The sequence below is a fragment of the Grampus griseus genome (genome assembly GCF_964374135.1).
Source record: "Grampus griseus genome assembly, chromosome: 11".
Classification (NCBI taxonomy): Eukaryota; Metazoa; Chordata; class Mammalia; order Artiodactyla; family Delphinidae; genus Grampus; species Grampus griseus.
The window spans coordinates 86711177-86732592 of record NC_139005.1 but is presented as its reverse complement, the minus strand read 5'-3'; the positions used below and the strand labels follow the sequence as shown (position 1 = coordinate 86732592).

At 45.8% G+C, this 21416-nt stretch overlaps 1 protein-coding gene across 1 annotated transcript in view; it reads left to right on the top strand.

Moving 5' to 3' along the window:
• The window catches only part of NUAK1 (NUAK family kinase 1), a gene marked incomplete at its 5' end in the record, with an annotated part of 68374 nt that overhangs the window by 29315 nt on the left and 17643 nt on the right, over positions 1 to 21416 (top strand). The window contains 3 exons of the mRNA XM_082666679.1: positions 160 to 280; positions 15836 to 15987; positions 18570 to 18635. Of these exons, the coding sequence (XP_082522805.1) occupies positions 160 to 280; positions 15836 to 15987; positions 18570 to 18635 (339 nt within the window). The remainder of the gene's footprint in view (positions 1 to 159; positions 281 to 15835; positions 15988 to 18569; positions 18636 to 21416) is intronic.

Genomic DNA, 21416 nt, shown 5'->3' with positions numbered 1-21416 from the left:
CTATAAATGAAAGATGTGACGGGGGTATTTCGAAGCTTTGTTTTGGTTATTGTCGGTTCTGCCAACAAGTAACATCTGTATTTATTTTCCAAACTCTCCCAATGGCTGATTTGCATCTGTTTAGTTCTCTGAGTAACATTTCATTTCCTGACTTTATAGGTTGCTATAAAATCCATTCGTAAGGACAAAATTAAGGATGAACAAGACATGGTTCACATCAGACGAGAGATTGAGATCATGTCATCCCTCAACCATCCTCATATCATCAGTATTTATGAAGGTCAGTGATTTTTTTTTCACCCCCGTATCAGTTACCATTTCTCATACCATGGGGCCTGCCAAGATTTTTAGGTAATTGCCCTTCTGGGCAGGAGCCAAGTATTTTTTCCTCATGATGCAAAAATAGCTGGGTGTTATCTCTTATTTGGTTACCTTGAGTGCAACCAGACACATGTAGCACAGCGCACTTTGGTGATAAAGTAGCTGTGGCTGGTGCCTCCTTCTGTCTTCCCTGTTTCTTGGTGGTTGCTAAGCAACCCACCTTATTGAAAACCACTATGTGAGACAGCCGTGGTTTCTGGAAAATGGCAGTTTTCTGGGTGGCCAAGTAACGGTGGATCTATTGTAAATGTCATTCCCCAAAGCTGATGCTTCAGGGGTGGTGTCATGAGTTATTCAAAGTTAGCCTTTCTGAGTTAGGAATTAACTTCCAGCAGGTCCAAGAAATGCCAAGGAAGAAGAGGGATCTGTTGGTGTGACAGATACTTTGCAAATGCAGTTTGAGTTGTTGGTGTTTATAGAAGGACAGGGAGGGGAAGAGCTTATAAAAGTGCTCATGCTTCAACTCTTTAGTTCCTCATGGGAAGAAATGGAGAGTATAAACTTCCCAGTCTGTCATTTAAAAAAACTATCCTTTAAAAAATTACACAAGCAACATGTGTTTATGGCAGGAATGATTGAAATACAACTGTTAAAATTTTAAAAATAATTTCTGCTCTCTCATTTTGATGAATGGCTCTTTATACATATTTATATTTTTAGTCTACTTTTCTATATCTGTAATGTGGTTTTTATCCAGAGTTAGATCATACTGTTTATACTGGGTTTTAGCTTGATTTTTTTTCATTTTTTATATCATGCATCTCTTCCTATATCAATAAATATTCCACTATAAGGACATTTTAAAAGGCTTTATAGTGTTCCATTTATGGACATACCATAATTTATTGGATCTATTTTCTTTTGTCAAATATATAAATTGTTTTAAATTTCTGGTTATTATAAACAGGGCTTTAAAGACTCTCCTTGTACATCATGTTTACATTCATTTCTGATTATTTTCTTATGAAAAATCCCTAGTCTTGGATTTACTGAGTCAAAACATTTCTGTAGAATATTTTTTAATATATGGTTGAGTCAGAAAAATAAACCTATTTTTAATTTCTGGTCTGTTCATCATAACTTATACAGTAAGGGCTAAGAGGAAACCAGACGGTGACCCTAAAGTTTTTCTGATATTTCAGTTTTCCTTCTTCTGGTTCCCTGCTGGGTTTTGCTATGCTTTTTTCCCCCTGCTATTTCTATTTTGGCTCCTCATGTAGAAGTAAATGCTGGTAATATCTTTTATCTTGATTTTTCTAAAGCTCATTTTTGGGACCCTTGGAGATAGGATTTTTAAGGGGGAAATCTGCATTTATTCAGTCACTTATTCATTCCACAAACATCTCTTGCAGTGAGTCTCAAACTGCAGTCCCTGGACCAGAAGCATCAGCATAAATTGGGATTGTTAGAAATGCAGAGTCCCAGGCCCTGCCCAGGACCTGCCGTAGATATGTAAACAATATATTCTGGGACCAAGGAGGCCCAAGCTTAGAAGTTTTCATGGAAATATATGGCATCCAAGCTGGGCCTTGAAGGAGTTTTTTGGAGGAAGAATTGACAAAAGTAGAATTCCAGGCTGCTAAAACAAATCTGAATATGCCTGGTAATTGGGGGGAATTTCCAGAAGTGAGAAGTGCGTTGAGATACAAAATGCAGGATGAGAGTGAATTTTATTAAATGTGGAGTGTTTTTGCTCTTTGTGTTGCCATGGAAACCTGAAGGCCATCATGCATAGTGTGGACCAGTGTGGGTCACGTGCTCTGTGTGCAGTTCTGTGAGATTTCTTAGCCTAGAGCTGGAGGCTTCTTTACCAGGAAGCAGAGTTTTAATCCAGCATGAAGTTTCCAGTTCTTTATTTGGGAGACGGGTCTGTGGTCACAGAAGTCTGGCATCAAGAAGCCTACTTCTTTACTAGCATCATGCCCTCCTTGACCTTGGGAATCCTTCAGGCTGAATGGGGAACAGGAGTCTGTCCCCCTCCAAGGGAAGGCCAGAGATGAACCTCAATGGAAGAACATCCTATTATCAAGGTCAAGGCCTTAGTCCAGCCCCTGCTGGAGGCTTCAAGAAGAGAAGCCCTTGCTCGTAACTTTAAAGATGGTTATCAGCGTGAATTAAAGTTCTTTGGGTGACTAGAAATAACTTTCACCAAGGCCTCAGGTGAGAGCTTGGGCTTCAATTCATAAAACCCTTAGAACTGGCTTTAGGGAGTCGGGGAAGAGCTTGAGTTCTCACACCAGACTTGAGACTTTGAGCAGGATGGTGGGCCTTTCAGTGCCTCAATGACTGCACCTATATTGGGATAACAATTCTACCCCCTCCTAGGGTTTGTCAGTAGGATTAAATGAGATGATACATATACTGGTAAGCTCAAAAAGGTCATTGTTATGAAGACCCCATAGTCATCCTAAGTAGTTCTTAATCTGGGGTCCATTGACAGGATATTTCATGAGTGAGCTACAGGGGGTCTGTAAATCCTCTGAAATTAAGTATGTAACTATGTTGTCTAAGCCACTGGCTACAGATGGATATTAAAATTAATTGAAATAAAAATTCAGCTCCTCAGACACTTTAGCCACATTTCAAGTAGCTCAATGGCCACATTTGGCTAGTGGCTGCCATATTGGACAGCATCGTAGTTGTGGAAACTGAGGCTCTGGAAGGTTCATGAGTCCCTGGGTGTGTTTGTTTGCTAGGGCTGCTACCACAGACTGGGTGGCTTAAACAATAGAAATTTATTTTTTCTTGGATTTGGAGGCTTGAAAGTCCAAGACTAAGGTGTCAGTAGAGTTGGTTTCTTCTAAGGCCTCTCTCCTTGGCTTGTAGACTGCCATTTTCTCCCTGCGTCTTCACATCTGTATGTGTCTGTGTCTAAATTTTTCCTTCTTAGAAGGCCACTAATCATTCTGGCTTAGGGCCCACCCTAATGACCTCATTTTAACTTGATTACTTCTTTAAAGACTATCTCCAAATAGGATTGCATTCTGAGGAACTAGGTGTTAGGACTTCAACATAGGGTTTTTTGTTTGTTTGTTTTTTGTTTTGCAGTGGGGCTGGGAATATTCAGCTTATAATACTGGGTACGCTGGCTAGTTGGTGGCCCTGGCACACAGGTCTTCTTACCCCACTTGTTTTTTTCCCTCTGCCAGGCCTCAGCCCTGTATTTCTGACCTTGTGTCTTGTTTTGCTGGCTCTGCAGCCCACCACTGTGCCCCAGGCATCCCCCTCAGCCTGGCCTTTTCCCTCCTTTTCAACCCTGGGGTGTGGCAGGGGCAGTGCAAAGGTAGCAATGGTGGTGGGAACTGAGTCTGTGAGTTAACACCCTGGTCCCTCTGTAGCTCACAAAGTGAAACCTTCTCCCTGGAAGCTGATTGGTCGTTTGATGGGCCAGTCAGGAGCCTTAGCTGAGTTCAGACATGTGTTAATTTTCTGAGTGAAAAATCAGTGCCCAGGCATCTAATTGGCTGTTTGGACATTAGCTAAGTGAACTTTACAATTTCTTCTTCAACAAGGACCTTTGTGATTTAAAACAGACACACACACACACACACACACACAGACACACACACATCCTAGCAAAAGCAGCAGTAGCAGTAACAATAATAGCAGCAACATGACAAAGCAATGATGCGCCTAACCCTGTACGTTTAGGACCTTTGGGGTTTCATGTGGGGAATGCACCATTTTGGACTGTACAATCAGGTGATATTGAAATAACTAGTTCCAGAGGAATAATTCATTCATTAAAAAAACTAAGTGCCTACTACGTGCCAGGCCCTGTTCTAGGTACTAGGAATGCAGAGGTGAACAAGGCAGGCTCTGGGCTGTGGAGCTGAAATTTAGTGAATAGACAGGTGAACAGATAAGTGACTTTTGAGCTGAGACCTGAATGGAATGAGGAGTGAGCCCTTTGAAGACCTGGGCATTCCAGCCAGAGGGAACAGTATGTGCAGATGCTCAGAGGAGGGAAGCAGCTTGTGTTGTGAGAAGTGACAGAGGGCCTCTGAGACTGAGGGACTGAATAGGGTGGCAGGAGAGAGGAAATTGGAGAGGGCCATATTTTGACCGCATTGGCTAAAGGAAAGAGTATGGATTTTTTACACCAGGAGTAGGGGGATGCCACTGGTTTTGAGGAAGGAAGTAACATTTTAAAATTAACACTTGAAAGTAATACTAATAATAGCTTGGAGTTATTGAGTGTTTACCCTGTGCTAGGATATGTGTACGTATGATCTCATTTAATCCTTATATCCATGAAAGATGAATTGTTAAGATCCCTATTTTATGGTAAGGAAAATTCAGCTTGTTGGCTAAGTGCATTTTCCAAGGTTATACCAACTACTAGTAACTGGTGGATCTGAGAGTTGAACTTAGCGACACTCCGAAGCTTGTGCTGCTGATACTAACCAGGTATTTGGTGGTCTGCAGCAACCCCTAATTGGGGGCAAGGCTTGTCCTAAACCCTGTGATACAGATAATTCCTGGCCTTCATAGAGGTTACTGTCTTAAATATGTGAGAGTATTAAATCCCAGCTTGATGGGTATTTTAGAGAATATTTCTGCATACATGTTAGGAAGAAGCTTGGGTCCCCAGTCCAGTAAATGCATAGGTCAAGTGTTTCCTCAGCTGCAGTTCATGGAAATGTAAGTTATTTGTATATTATTCACAGTACCTGCAGGCTCATAAAACCTGCAGCTTCACTGAATCAGTGCTGCTGTTCACCAGATCTCAAAAATAATTCCTCTTAAATGTTTCTTTCCCAAACCAGATCCTGGGGTTACTCTCCTATTGACACGTAGGTGAAGGTGATCGACCTTCAAATTTGTCAACTCTGTGTAAACACACCAACCATAACTGGCTTCTAATGCTAAGTAAATAAAAGAGGATAGACATACCCCTTCTAGCCTGTGATGCTAGGGTAACCTAATCGAGAGAGAAAAGGAAGAAAGAAACCTCTGGCACTATCTTGGGATGGACCCCTGTTTTCAGTCAAAGGAATTCCATTCTCTCAGCAGGGAGGTAATTGACAATAAGGAAAGAACAGCTGAAAAGGAAGTGCCCCGGAGCTTTCAACTTGGTTTGCCTAGGATGGAAGAGAGAAAAACAGTTTTTGCCTGGGGTTCTGATTTCAGGACCCAAGTTCAAACATCAGAGGCACATTGTCTCACCCCCATTTCCCCTTTGGAAGCCCAGGAGACTCAGTCTGCAAAACCACGACCCAGCATCTTGCTGCCCAACACTTGGGGGAAACAGCACAGTCCAGCCTGTAAAAGCGAAAAGGTGGGGAGTGGGGAGATTGGACCGGTGCCTTCACTTTTATGCCCTTGTGTTTTTTTTGTTCCTGGAAATCTCTTTTCTTGGCCCTGCATCTTCTCTCTCGGCCCTTTTTTACATTGTGAGTTGCCAGACTGGCCAGCCTTTTCATCACATCCCCTGTCTTAGGTAAGGGTGAGCCTGGCTTTCTGGGACAAAGTAGGATGGCTATTTGGCATTTGTCAGCTGTGATCTCTTACCTTTGGGAGAGTCTCTCAAACTTCAAAAACACAGTAGCAAGCAAATGTGTTTCTTTTAATAATCATGTGAGTTTCATGCCCTGGCTCCATGAGCCTTAAGCCTGCTGTCCATGAGAAGATGTAAAAGAGTCCATATTCTACTAAATTCTCCGAACTCCTACTGTGGAGACGTTTTGGATGAATTTACTATCAGTTAAAAGCTCCTCCCAGCTTCTTAGAAGTATACATTACAATATGCTTTTTTAAGCTACCTGTGCCTTATGAGATTCTGATAGATCTTTCTGGAAGGGGATCTAGTTCTTGTCTCTTGGTGAAAATCACTGCTTTAAAAATCCAAGCTCTGATGACGGGCATTCCTGCCTTCTCCTCCCTTGCAACTTGTGGCCAGAGGCAATGAGACCAGTGCAAGTTGTTTCCACAGAACTCAGCAGAGGTCCTGGAGTGAGAAACTTTTGCTGCCCCTGGAAGAGAACCCCTTGAGGATGGCAGGATCCCGATAAACTGCCGAATAATACACTTGAGCACGATTCTCAGAGGGTGACCCAGGGCCAGAAGCATCAGCATCTCCTGGGCCCCCATCCCAGACCCACTGAATCAGAAACCCTGCAAGTGGACCTGATGTTCTGTGTGATAACCAGCCCTCCAGGTGACTCTGATGCACTCAAGTTTGAGAAGCACCATATTAGAAAAACCCCTGCTCAGTAGGTTAGAAACTAAAGCAGGGCTTCATTGTGAGCGTCAGTGATTTGGAAATACCTACAATGGAAGCGGTTAACATTTTTCTTCTCTGGCTCAATCCAGAGTTTTCAGGCAGCAGGCAAATCCTGACTTAGGCTCTTTCGAAGCCAAGGGACAGCTGATTTGATCTAACAAGGTCTGTGGGTCACTAATACTACCCCGTGTTCTTATTCATTTGCTTACTTAATCATTCATTCATTCATTCATTCATTTTACAAAGATGTATTGAGCACCTATATGCCAGGTACTGGTCTAGCAGGGTGAATATGTAGGCATTGTCCAAATGGGCTTAGATTTGAATTAATCAGTTGCTTTGCCAATTGCTACTGTGTGACCTTGGGGTAGTGACTTACCCCCTCTGAGGCTTGGTTCCCTTAGCTGTAAAATGGGGTCAATAGCTAGCTACTTTATAGATAAGATTGTGAGGATTAAGATAATGAATAAAATGGCTAAGCTTGGTCCCAGATACACGCTCAATAAACCATACTGATCATTCTTGATGTGATGTGAGTTAGAGATCTGAGAGGTCCTTTCTGGCTGGAATAGAAACTTCTATTGGGAGGTGGTAGCAGAGAAGGTTGAGGCCAGATTGTCCATTTCAGTGATTCTGAACTCTGGATGCACATTAGAACCTCATGGGGCATTTGCAAGAAGAAATGCTGATGCCTGGGCCTCACCCCTAGGGATTTCAATTTAATTGGCCAGTCTGAGAAAGATGGGCTTGATCCTCCAACCAGGAGGAAGTGAGCCCTGCTCTAGAAACTTGTCTTGGTCCGATCATTTGTCATCAGTGGATTCCAGAGCAGAACATGTGTCTGGCAGCTGTCACCAGTGAGCCGTGGGCGATACCTTTGGGCTTGGGTTTCCTTCCTCAGCCATTTGGTTGCTGCCCTCATCAGGGACTCAGAGCCCCATGAAACAGTTTGTTGAACTTGGCAAAGTGGTGTATTATGCTTGTGTTTACTCTTCTGAAGCCATGGCGAATTGCTGAGCATTTTAACACACTCCCTCTGCTGTCAGATTCACAAGTTCCACATGAAGTCTCTTCAGACTGCATCCAAATGAAGGACCCACCCGTTAATCACACAGCTCCAGAGAGTTTTCTTCACTTATAATCAGACAAACAAGCTCTTGGGCTGTGAATCTGTCCAGTCACGTTTCTAATGAGTTTCCTATGAAGTTAGCTATTTGACCTTCAAGTGTATTATTTTCATTGTTTTCATTTGATTACACCCAAGTCATTTTTCTAGAGGCTGGAGATTAGAAATAAAACAACCCAACACGAATGCTACTCCCTGGCTGTCCTGCCTCGCCCTCTTGGGTTTCCTGGAATTCAATATTTTCTAGTGCCTCAAATAACACCACTAGTACTTGAAGCTGATTTTTAAAGAAAAAAAAAAAAAAGGAACTGTATTGCCATGTAACTTAGGGTCTTTTGGAATGAACTGGGATGGCTCTGTTAACTTGCCGAGCATGCAAATTAGGAAGGCTCATGGAGTGTAGAAGGGGGCTCTCTACAGTGACCATACTTTACAGAGGAGATTTGGATATTGAAAGGGGGATTGGACTAGATGAACTATAACTTCTAACTTGCAGAGTTTGAGGGTTTTTTGATTTGGGAATTTGTGCTCCGCCCCCTCCAGTGACTTCTGACAGTGGGTTCATCTGGTAGGTACGGCTCCAAGATTGACATCTGCGCTTTGGAATACCACTGGGGACTGAAGAATGGACCGCAGTTAAGAGAACCAGGCTTGCGGAGTCCTTTGATGTCTTTGTGTTAGTTCACTCTTTCCTCTGTTCTCCTACCCCTCTCCCATCCCTCAAGGGCACAAATGCAATCGCAAGTGTGGATTCTGCCAATGCAGATCCATAATAATCCTGGATTTGAGCCAGGCATGTCTTTGTTTGTTCTTCTTTCTTAAACTAAGATTTGCTGCCTGATAATAACAGCTGACACTTACATGTCTGCTTACTGCTGCGTGCTGGGGTAATCCTCACAAGGAGGATAGAAGCTTCATTTTAACAGATGAAGAAACTGAGGCAACAGAAAGGTTAAGTAACTTGCCAGGGTCACTCAGATGGGTAAATGGCAGGACCTGGATTTGCACCCAGGTCGCCTGGCTTCGGGAGTCAAGCTCTTAAGCTCTGCACTCTGTTGCCCAACGAAGCAGACTAGAATTTAGGGTTGACAAGATGGTCCTGAGCCATACCTCAGGGTCAGGCAGTGGCTAGAGCCAGAGGTGTGATGCCCACAAGTTTGTCTTTTCCACCCTAAGTGATAAGGGTGGGGTGAAACCATATAACAGAGCCACCTGTGGGGATTCTCAGGAGAGGGAGACTAAGGCTGTTTTCACAGAGGGTGGGATTTCTGTCCCTTCACTGTGCAAATTGGGGGAGCATGCTTTTTTCCAGAAGTTCACTGTGGAGGAGGGTGGAGTCCAGTGGTTGGTCCTACATGGCGCCCTGATTCCTTCTCCCACACAGCCCCTCTATCCTGGTCATGTCCCCTGCCCTCCTAGGGTTTGCTATTGGTCTCCCCAGATAGCACTAATAAATGGTACTTGGCCAGCCTTTTTCATCTGCTCTTCCTCGGGCAGCTTATACACTTTCTTTCATTTCGTCTGCCTTCTGTGGAGTCCACTGCTGGCAATGGGTGGCCTTCTTGACTCTGGTTCTCCCGGGGCATGCCAACCGACATCCAGAAAGAGTTGTGGTTTAAGAAAAGACAATGAGTGAACTAAAGAGCCTTTCATTGTCCAAACCAGGAAGCACATTGGGTCAACTCTGACCAACTCACTGATGATGGGAGAGCTGCCAGTCTAGGTTAATTTTCTCACTCTCACTGCCCTGGGCTTTCAGACTTAAGGGATTAGAGGACCATTTTATGAAGGTCTAAGCCCATGAGGTGTCTGAAGTTTAGTTCTGGGGAGGGAACTCTTAAAGTACGAACCTTGTATTGACTAAATGACCCAACTAGGCTGCAGGCAGTTCTTGCCAAGGAAAGATCACTCCATTTCTGAAATGAAAAAGAAAATGACTTTCTGGGAGGATCCTCCTGAACTTTAATAAGAGAGCACCCTGAGGAGTGGAATGGTGCTTCTATCTGAGGGCTTAGGAAAGGAATAAAAATGCTGCTAATGTGAGGAGGCCCTGCCATGGAGCGAATGGCAGCACCCTGGAAGTGATTTAGGAGATGGAGTCGATGGAAGGCAAAGGCATGAAGAGAATTCAGACTGGTCCATCCTAGGCTCTTGGCCTTTCACTTAAAACCAACAGACGAGTCTTCCTCTCTTGAGGTTGCATGTTAAGCAGAAAGAGAGCCTCCATTTTTCATAACCTGCTTCTCATGGAACGTCCTGTTGATTGATTCTCACCCTCTCCCTCCCCAAGCCCATTTTCTTCCTACATGGCCTCGTATTTGGCTCTAAATGACCAGTGGATGGTTGAAACCTCAAGATCTCCTCACTCATCGGCGTCTCTCCCAGGCCAGGCCACTGTTTTTATCGTATGCATTTTCTCAAGTTATACAAGTTGTGTTATTAACCCCAAGGGAGGGAATGGTTAGGAGTTGGGTAATTAGCGTGGTTGTGAAAGCCAGACAATCAGAAGGCAGAACTGGACTGTCAAACTGAACGTCTGACGAAATTCAGAATTAATTGGGAGAAGTAGCTGTTACTATATAGCAGCCAATTCCCACTCTCCCTTGAAATGGAAAATAAACAGAAAACAAGAAGAATAATTCAAGTGGGTATCCGGGAAGAAGGCCCTTCTGCGGAACAGTAGACGCAAAAGGAGAGTTCCACGCCTGTTTTCTCTAGGAATCTCCTCAGGCCCACTCAGGCTGCCTCACCCATCGTTCTCGCTGCTCATCTGGGGACTTAAAGTCTATATCCCACGGGTTAGCATTTGATTTATTTTATAAGTACTAGTTTTATACAACTAGATAGCAATCCTTGAGAACAAAGACCGTCTTATGCTACATTTGTATCTCCTTTAACACATAGCAAAATGTTCAGGTAAATGCTTCAGATAGGCTGATAAACAAGCATTGTCAGAAAAGCGAGTGATGTTGGTTCTCCTTAATGAAGGAGAATCTTTACTGAGTATTAGGCAAGGAGAGCAAACCTATGATGGAGGAAAGTGGTGGGGAGTCATGGCGAGAATATAAGCTTTCAAGTCAGCCACATTTGGGATCAGATCCTTACTGGTTATCTGCCCAACAGACATGCATACAGAGGAGCATCAAAAGACACACACAAGAATGTTCATAGCAGCATGATTCGTAATGACCCTCACCTGGAAACAACCCAAATGTCTCTCACCAGTAGAATGGATAAGTTAGCATGACACACAAATTGGAGTACTCTACAGCAACGAGGATGGACGATCTCTGACTACATGGAATGGCATGGATTATTCTTACAAATATAATATTGAATGAATGAAGCCAGACGCGAAAGCATATACTGTATGCTTCCATTTTTAGAAAACTCAAAGTCCAAAACGAATCTATGATACTGGCTTATATACATATCCTAGGGGCGATGGTTAGTGACCGAAGAGGACGTGCGGGGGGGCGCTGGCCACATTGTTTCTAGATCTGAGCGCTGGTCCTCTATTTAGGAAGTAGGGGTGATATTAATGTCTCATAGGATCGTTAGTATTGGATGTGACAATCCATGGCATGCAGTAGTTGCTCAGTAAGTGTTAACTACGGTGATTATGAATCAGCCTTCCAGGAGAGGAGAGATCACTGACTGGGGAGGCTCTTGGGGTGATGTGAGCCCTGCACTCTTTCATGGGTCCAGGATCCTGGCTGCCACCCTGTCCCTTGTTCCATATGTTTATTGTTCTTGGCGATGTTTGGTTGCGTGTCTGTCAAGCCCCTTGGGGGCCTTCAAGGCCTCTGTGTTTCATTCATAGTCTGTTGCTTCTTTCTCTTGTCTTAGTCCCTGGCACCTGTCCCCTCTGGGGGTCCCGCTTACGGCGCTCCTGTTCCCCCCTTCACTCATGTTGCTCCTTCTGCCGGGCTGACCTTTCCTCCGCTTCTCACCCTGGTAAAGATTTCTTCCAGTATCCCCAGCGCCATGCACGTCATGGGTGCTTTGTAAAGTTTTTGTGGCTCTTCTAGAAACCTGGGTCTGCACCACACGGACCTGGCCCCTGCGCTGCGGGCTGACTCAAGTTGAGCTCAGTTTCTATTCAGGGGTTTAATTTTCCTGGTAGGCTTGGCATGTCAAGGGCCATAGTTTTCCCTACCATCCTGGAGCCACCGGGCTTCTGGGTAGAACTGTCTGGCCAAGAGACACAGGCTTTCATTTTTCAGAAAGGAAACCCTTCCCAACTGGTGGAAAATAAGCTTTTGCTTAGTGACTAATAACAAAAACACAGACAAGATTTCTGGGCTTATAAATAACCAGTTGTAAAAGTACCCAAGGGAAGCAGCCCTTTTTGCCAGAAGAATGGCTGTGAGTGTTCCTGTCACCTGGCGGATAGGGACCTCACCGCGGGCAAGGAGTCGTGGGCCAGGGGTGCGGAAGCCGGTCATTCTTCAGGACGAATTCCCAAGGCCTTGCTGTTATACATTATAAATCCTGGGCTATTCTGGAAAAATAATAGCTGATCTCTAAGGTTCTTCCTGCTCGAAAATCCTGTGATTCTGCGGAGCCACAGCATGTTTTAAAGAGTGATGACGGCCGGGAGAGGAAAGTCATAGGGTTTTGTTTGCCAGAGCTGCCTAAGAGGCAGATGAAGTAATTATGAGAATAGCTCCCATTGACTGAGCAGTGGCCAGGGCACCGTGCTCAGGGTGCTAGGCCCATGAGCTCACTGAATCCCCCATTACCGTGTGAGGAAGTTGTTAGCCTCATCTGACTGATGAAGAGACTGAGGTTCAGAGTGGTTGATGTATATGGATAGCAGTATAGGGGCTAAGAGGGTGGAGTGTGCCATCAGACCGTGGGCCCAGGCCTCGAGCTTGCTTTGTGGCCGTGGCAGTTATTAACCTTGCTGTACCCGGGCTTTCTCATCTGTAGAACAGAGATACTCATAGGACCGAAGCCATATGAAATAATGCGTGCAAAATGCCATGGGTACAGTGCCTGCACATAGTAGGCCTTCAGTAAATGCTGCTGTTATTAGGAAGGGCTCAGGAAGCTTCATGTATAATACCACATAGCCTCCTGGATGAATCACTGATGCCCCAAGTCTAGAAATGTAGGGCTGCAACCAGGGCCTTGACCCTGACTCCAGCTGCTTCCTGCTGGAGGACTGAGGGGTGGGATCTCAGAGCCAGGCCTGGCCCCGTGGACAGTTCTCTCGTCCGGCTGCCCACCAGCCCTACCAGCAACAGTGAGGCTATCGCCTCGTTCATCCATTGTTTCCCAAACTGGCTCCCAGTTAGTTCAGTAGGAGTACTGCAGTGGCCAAATCGCCCTGCAAAACTCAGAGTTAAAGAAACTGGGTTCTCCAAGGGGTGAACAAGTATTAGCATTTTCCAAATATTTTACCTATGTTTTACCATGGAACCCTTCTTTTCCTCCAGAATGTCTTGTGGGACTAGTGTTCCATGAAACATGCATTGGGAACTGTTCCCCAGCACCCCCTCCAAATGCAGCCAGCAAAGAGGCAAGAGTGAACAGAGGGGAGAGCATTCAGAAGGGGGTGGCCGGGGACGTGAGACAGGTGGACAGGATCAGGCTCTATTTTAGAGGTAGGACCAGAAGGAGTTACTGATGGAGGCTGTTTAGTAAAACATTGGACATATTGAACTGTGTCGAACTGAATTGTGTTTATATCTCCTTGATACCAAGTTAGCCGGTTGGAAAGGGATACATCTGGTCACTGAAACAGTCCTTTGGTCTGCGTGCAGCCGGTGACCCACACCTTCTGAGGGTCACTGAAGGGGCCAGTGGCTTTGACCTCCTGCAAGGATGCATCAGACTCTTTGGGGGCGTGAGGCTCCGTGTTTATTTCCCTGTCAAAGTACTTTCCCTCTTCCTCCTCCGCCCTGACCCCACTGGTTTTTAAAATTAGAAAACCCACTGCCCTCTCCAGGACCTGTCACTCTTATCATTTTTAGAGGCTGAGCCATGCATCTTGAGGCAGCTTTTCCAGTTTCCAAAGTTTATTGTTAATGAAAAGCGCACAACAGGCTGAAATTCCTGGCAAGAGCCAAAGCTGCAGGGCACACCGAGGCCAGCAGATGCGGGAGCAGCCAATTTTGTTTTTGTTTTCTTTGCGGTACGCGGGCCTCTCACTGTCGTGGCCTCTCCCGTTGCGGAGCACAGGCTCCGGACGCGCAGGCTCAGTGGCCATGGCTCACGGGCCTTGCCACTCCGCGGCATGTGGGATCTTGCCGGACCAGGGCACGAACCCATGTCCCCTGCATCGGCAGGCGGACTCTCAACCACTGCGCCATCAGGGAAGCCCCCGCTTCGTTTTATTAGAGAGGTTTGGCTTGACTTGAAGGAGCCAAAAAGGAACTGGAGGAGCCTGAGCTTCTAGCAGCCAGTGACAAGGTATGGGAGGACAGGGGACCCAGGCTGAGAGCACGTTCCAGTTCATCGAGTGTGTCTGGCTCAGTGCTAGGCCCTGGGGTCCCATAGTAGTGATACCAACAATAATAACTAACATTATTGAGTGTATGCCATAAGTACAAGCCCCGTTGTAAGCATTTCACATACCTGATATCAATAAACCCTCCCAACAATTCTAGGGAGTACTTACTGATGTTATTCACATTTTACCATTGACTAAAGTGTGAGGCACAGAGAGGGTACGCGATTTCCCCAGAGTCACACAGCAAGTAAGAGGGAGGTCTAGGAATCTACTTAGGAGTGTCTGATTCCAAAACTACAGTTTTTACCTCTCCAAGTCCAGGCTCACAGTCCCGGCAGAGGAAATAAATATGTAAATCAGCAAATATATCCACACAGTTCGAAAGTGCTGTGTTGCAAGTATCCGTTATGAGAAGTAGAAGGGAGGCAACATGGGCATCAGATTTGAGTTCATCCTTGACTGATGAGTTGGAGTGTCCCTGGCAGGTAAGACAGGTGGGAGTAAAGGCAGAGGGCAGAGCATGGAGGTGGGAAACAGCAGTGTGTTTGTGTGTGATTGGGAGAAACAGTGAACAGTCTGGCATCAGTGGGCACAGGGGGCCTGACAGGCAGTGGAAGAAGCCGACGAGATGGAGGGAGGTAGGCAGGGGTCCTTCAGGGAAGGAGGGTCTTGGGTACCCTACCAACGTTTTTATACCACATCCCTTGGAAGGATGGATTTCAACACAATTATTATTTTGTCTTTGCTCAAAGGATGTCTTTTGGTAAAGCCCCAACTATAAAGCAGATAGCAGTGGAGTGGCTTCGGCTGGGGTGGAGCTGAGGACCTGGAGCCTGTCCTTCATGATCTCCCCTGACCTACCCCCAGGGGCATCTGCCTGGAACTCCTAGGACTCAGTCAAGCAGAGTTTGAGCATTACTGCTAGCGAATATCAGGTTGGGGGAGAGAGAAGCATTGAGTGCCATGTAGTTATTTAGTAGAATGGTCCAGAATGCATTTGTGAGGTTTTGAATTCCCTCATTGAATAAATATGAATTGAGCCCCTTTGCCAAAAGGCATTGAGTGCTGGGGGTACGTCAGTGAATGAAATAAACCAACCCTCATTTAGATGCTAGTGAGGCAGACAGAATAAATGCACAGACTAGATATGTAACAGGGCTAAAAGGGGTCCAGGGCGTGTAGGACCTGGTGGCCACATTTGGAACTTCGGGTTTTATTTTGAGTGAAATGGAAAGTCTGGAAGGTTTTGAGCAAAGAGACGACAAGTTTCGCCACCCGTTTTGGGGTCTGGGTAGCTGGTCCCTATCAAATGGTTAATAAATGGTAGTCGTGTTTGTTGTTCCCCATCTACAGGGAGGCAGTTCTGGGGGGAGGCTCTTGTGGGAAATGAACCTGGTAAAGGGAGTAGTGGGGTCCTCAGAAGAGAGAGGCACATTCCCCGTGATATTACAGACGCAAGTCCAGTAACAGCAGCGATGGTGTCATTGCCCACCTGGCTGGGAAACTTGCCCATCTCCTCGTGACGCTGTAGACTGATTTGTTTGTCCAGCGACATCTCTGTTGTCCCCTCTCGCACGGTCTGTAGTTATTAGCGAGCTTGTCAGTTAAACAGGGTGTTTGTGTATCGCCGTTCCTCCCGCAGTGTTCGAGAACAAAGATAAGATTGTGATCATCATGGAGTACGCCAGCAAAGGGGAGCTGTATGACTACATCAGCGAGCGGCGGCGCCTTAGCGAGAGGGAGACCAGACACTTCTTCCGGCAGATCGTCTCCGCCGTGCACCATTGTCACAAGGTACGGCCGGCCCTACCACAGCTTTGCTCACAGACGGCTTTCATGGCATCGCGTGATTCTGTTCATATTATGAAGGTGACATCTGTTCATAGTAGTATGTATGGAGAATTCATAAACCAGAAAGAAGAAAATCACCGTCACCCAGAATCCAGGGATAACCCACTATTGACAGTTTTGTTTGTTGTTTTCCCATCTTATTCCCCCTGCTCCTCACATTTATTTTTCATTCAGATTTTTAATTTTGAATCATTTTAGATTTACAGCAGAGTTTCTGAGATAGTACAGAGAGTTCCCATGCACCTCTCACTCAGTTTACTCTAATGCTAACATCTTACAGGATTGTAGGACACTTGCTAAAATGGAGACACCCACATTCATTTATTGCTATTAACAAAACTCCAGATTTTACTCGGATTTCGCCAGTTTTACACCAGTGACCTTTCTCCCTTCCAGGATGCAATCCATATGCAATCAATGTGGTACACACTGCATGTATTTTTACATTTCTGCCTTGCTTTTTCACTTAGGATTTTAATCTAAACATTTTCCTATGTTACTGAAAAGTCTCTGGAATGATTGTGATTGTTGGACACTTAGGCTGGTTCTAATTTCTGGTTATTAGAAATAGCGATTGACGTCTTTATACATTAACCTTTTTCCTCTCATTTGAATAATTTACTTAAGAGAAATTCCAGAAGTGCAATTAGCGGGCCATAGGTTCCGAACCTTTCTATGCCCTGGTTTCTTTTCCTTGCGTAGGTTATATCCACAGAGGTTACATACACACATGTACAATTTTATTGCAACACAACTAATGGGATGTGCTCTTAATCCAGCCAGTTTAGCTACCCTTGGTCTCTGGAGAAGGGAATGAAGTACACAGATAGTTCCAAGCCATACTTCAACAAATTATTATTTATCATTTTAGTCCTGATTTCCATCCCATTCATACTTTGCACACCTGGAACAGTCCTTCACTTTGAGGACAGTAGTGACTTGAACCCAACATGCCATCCAAAATAGAGTCAGCTTCTTCATTTGAATGATTGTAGCACGGGGCCTTCTGGTTTGTTAAATACGCTGGTTAACTGAGAACAACTCTGGAATGATCATCTTCTAATTACTTACGATCTAAAACCCTTCACCCGTGTGGACATTATTTAACTTCTCTCTGTTGACTCAAAAGGCACTGATGATTCAGATCGCACAGTGTTTTGTGTTTTATCATCAGGCGTCATCATAAAGCACCACAGATCCTGTTTTCACTATTTGAAGTGTGTGAAACTTGGCTTTTGTATGAATGGGGCTTTAGTATGCTCATTCCATCTTATGAAAACTGGGAATGCAACAGTGTAAACCAAACTACTCCCAATATTTAAAATTAAACAAAATCAGCTACCTTGCATTCCGTATCTTTCCTCCAGGAGCCCTGGTTTGTGCATTTCTGAATCCCTGAAGGTTTGGGTTAGAAAGAGTGGTAGAAATATATGTTTTCACCTCTCCAGTCTCAGTGTCTTTAGAGATACTAGGAACTGTCAAATAGAAAGGAAAATAAGCAATAAAGTACTAGCTGTGAACATGCAGATTCTGAACTAAAGAAATCCTGAATGGAAGACAAAGAATTCCTAGCCAGTTGGTTTTCTTGAAAGGGCAGCTTCACTTGCCAAGGTCCTTTATGCTGAATGATGTTAAAAACGTCCTCCCAGCCCCAATAGCTGGTTCTTTCAGTTCCTCTTCCCCTGCTCACCCATCCCCTTAAAAGATCACTGGGTTTTGAAAAGAATTGAGCAGGACAGTTGTTACTGCTGTATAGACCAACAGCCTGGTGGTTAAGGACTTCTTTTCACCATTCAGCTGGCTGTCTGCCTGCTTGTCACTGGGCTCCTCTGCCAGCTTTGCCAGCATTTGCTTGCATGGAAAGGTCCCACCGTATGGCGGCAGCTTGCTTTGGTCTCAGTGGCCTCTCCCACCTTCACCGTTCACTCCACACTGAGTCTTGCCCAGCAGAGAGGAACCTTGCCTCCAGCTGCTTAGGAAATAACCCTTGGGAATGCTTCTGTTATCCTCAGGACAGATCTGCATGGTTTCCTGGGTCAGAACAGATTGAGCCAGGCACTGGGGAGACAGGTAGACAGACAAGACAAGCAAGGTCTGTGAGCCCCACATTCTGAGTCCCCAGCAGAGAAATCTGCTGCTTCCCTGGGAATCGCATCACAGACAGACAATGTTTGCCACTGCCTGGGACTATACGGCTTTCACACAGTGGAATTACATTCCGACAAAGAATCCCCCCCGCTGTTTTACAGGCTCTGGGGGAGAATGGATTCCTGTCATTTTTCCCTTAACCACACAGCAAGTGACTAATGCTCTCCTGTCGCTGGTGCTGTGCTGGTCGCTGGCAGGGAGCTTCATGACAGTGAGAGAGGCCCTGAAGGATGGGGGTGAAGACCACCGGCGCTGACGCATTTCTTTAATCTGTCAAAGATTTCCCTTTGCTCACTCTCCTTCTTCCTCCCCCTCTCCCACTTTCTCTCTCATCCCAACTGCTCCCATTCAATTCCCTGCCTGTCTTCTCATTTCAGAATGGTGTGGTCCACCGGGACTTGAAGCTGGAAAATATACTGCTCGATGACAACTGTAATATTAAGGTAAAGCTCTTGCCTCATTGATTGATATGCCAGACCTGGGGATTACAGCTGGTTGAAGGCTTACACTCTGCTCCAAGCTGCAGCCTACGAATAAGGCGGCCACTTCCTTCCCGGCAGGCGGGTGGGGAGAATCACTGTGTTTGAGCCCTCAGTTCAGTTCCAGTGGTTGAATTCACTCAACAAGCATTTATCGATCTCCAACTACATGCCAGACATTGTCCTAAAATTTGACTAGAATACAGTCCCTGTCCTCGGGAAGCTCATAGTCTGTAATTAGCACCATCAAAATACTTAACAACAATAACCTAGTGCGTTTGTGTTTCATAGCATCTTTGCCCGATATCACTTAAATTCAATCTTCACAGCAATCACGAGATAGATACTGTTATTTACATCATTTCACAGATAGGGAAACTGAGGCACAGAGACGTTAAGTAACTTTCCTGAGATAACACAGTGGTAGGTAGTGGAGTTGGGGTTTGAGCCCCTGTCTCTCTGACCCACTGAGCCCAAGTTTGAACCATTCTGCTGGAATTTGCCCGCAGGCCCGCAATTTATTATCTGTCCCTGCCACTTCTCTGTCACTTCCACCCCCTGTCTCCTCACCCGCCCCCCGCCAGCTGTGGAACTGGGAAGCCGACTGAAATGGTGGCGGTGGTGGCTTTTGGGAAAGAACATGCCAGCAAGTGATGGGGTTGACTCTCACGGGGAGTATTAATGCGGGCTGCTGACGGAGCTAGAGAAAGCTCTCCTGGCCGACAGGGTTCAAGTGCCCCCTGCAGAGCACTCCGAATGGCCTTTTGATCATGGCTGCAAAGTAAGCAAATACGGTTTCAAAATAAACTGGAGCTTGCCGCATGGGTTTCATTATGAAATGGCCTTAGTACTCCCAGCACCAGGGGTCCCTCTCATTGGCCGCCGGTGACGTTAGTGCCTCATCCCTGGTCCCTGGACCAAGCATGGGAGTGACCTTGCATCATCCCCTTTTTTTGTTGTTGTTGCTTTCCGTTGAGGGAGTGCATCACAGGGAGGCTGTTTCCTTGCTGGGACGGTTGGAGTTGCTTTGGTGTTTGCATTCTGGTTGCAGATCACGGTGGCAACCATTAGTCACCATCGTCCTTTGAGAGGCCCCTGGAAGCCACATCCGGGTGACCTCTTGTTTTTTTGTGAGAGGTTGACCGTGATCACATATTTCTCCGTAGCCCACAGAATAAGGAGGAAACAGTCGGTCAAATTAGTCTTTCTAGGAACAGGAAGTGAAATCTCAGGGTCTCTCTGTTTCTGGCAAAGTGGTTGGATTATTCCAGAAGGAGCAGTGGCTGCAGAGTTAGAAAATTCCGTCCTGTGTGGTTTACTAGCTGTTTGACATCGCGAGAGCCACTTAAAACCCTGTTTCCTCAGCCATAAAATGGGGAGAGGGTAATGCCCACGGGCTTGTTTTGAGGACTGAACAAGATGCTCTGCCTCTGGCTTTGTCTAAGCACAGTGCAGTGAGTCAAGGTTAAGAGCGGTGGCTTTGGAGTTGCGTGGCCTGGGTTTGCAGTGCAACCCTGCCCCTTACTAACGGCAGTGTTTTAGATTAATTATTCACATATCTAAGCCTCAGTTTCCACATCTGTCTAGTAAGGATGCCAGCCCTGGACAGTCAGTGACAAACGTGAGGATTTTAGACAATATGTGGTCAAAGCACTTAGCACTCACCTATTAATATCCAAGGCCCCAGCTGACAAGGCTGGCCATTGCGGAGGGCACTGAACAGGAAGTGAGCTCTCTGAAGGTGCTGGGGCGCGGTGGTCAGGCCACGGCTAGAGAATTGGGTTCTGGTCTGAGGGGCACATTCTAAGGGTTTGTGTCATCCACCCTGGTAACTTTCTCTGCAGAGTCTTCCTGCCACCTGCCCCTGAGCTCTCAAGACGAAATGTGGTCTTTACAAGGCCTGGAATGTGAGCCTGTCACTTGGGGATCGGGTTCTGTGGTACAGCTTGACCTCATGGTCCCATGATGTAGTCCCAGAAGTGATAAGGCACATAGCTTCCTACGGAGTCATAGAATTCCCCGATGGAAGAGAAGAATGGTCACCATTCTGAAAGCAATTGTGCGGGGAACAATGGGCAGGAGCCTGGGAGAACGGCTCATTTGCATAAAGCACAAGGGCAATGATGGGGGCCTCCCAGCTCGCAGGACCAAGTCATTCATCCCAGGGTCCCTAACCATTAGGTAGGGAAATAACAGATACATAGAACATTATAAAAAGTAAGGTTGGGTCCTTTTTCCTTAGGATTCTGAATCCTTAAGAATGTCTACTCCTGGCGTTTACCAAGGTAAAACACACACACACACACACACACACACACACACGCGCGCGCGCGCGCGCAAACCTCCCCTTTCTCTGACGCTGTTCCTTCCTTCTGCTTGTTCAAGGAATCCTACGAGGATCTGAGAATCCTAGAGCTTGAAAGAACCTTGAGGGTCATTTTCCAACCCCTTGTTTTCATGATTATGGCCCAGAAAGTCTAAGTGATGTGCCTGCGCAAGGTCGTACACAATGAATCAGTATGTCATTGTGTCTTTGTTTCCTTGGAATGCGGCGCAATGCTTGTCACACGCCGCCGTAAGTCGGTACTCTAAGCTATTCGATTCTGGAGTGAAGGGGTGACAGCCAGGATTAGAACTCACATGTTTGACTTCCAGGCAGATTCTCTTTATATCGTCTTACACCCACTTCCAAGGTTTTTGAAAATGTGTTTCAGCTGCTGTTGATCTGTCTTCCGGCTGCATATG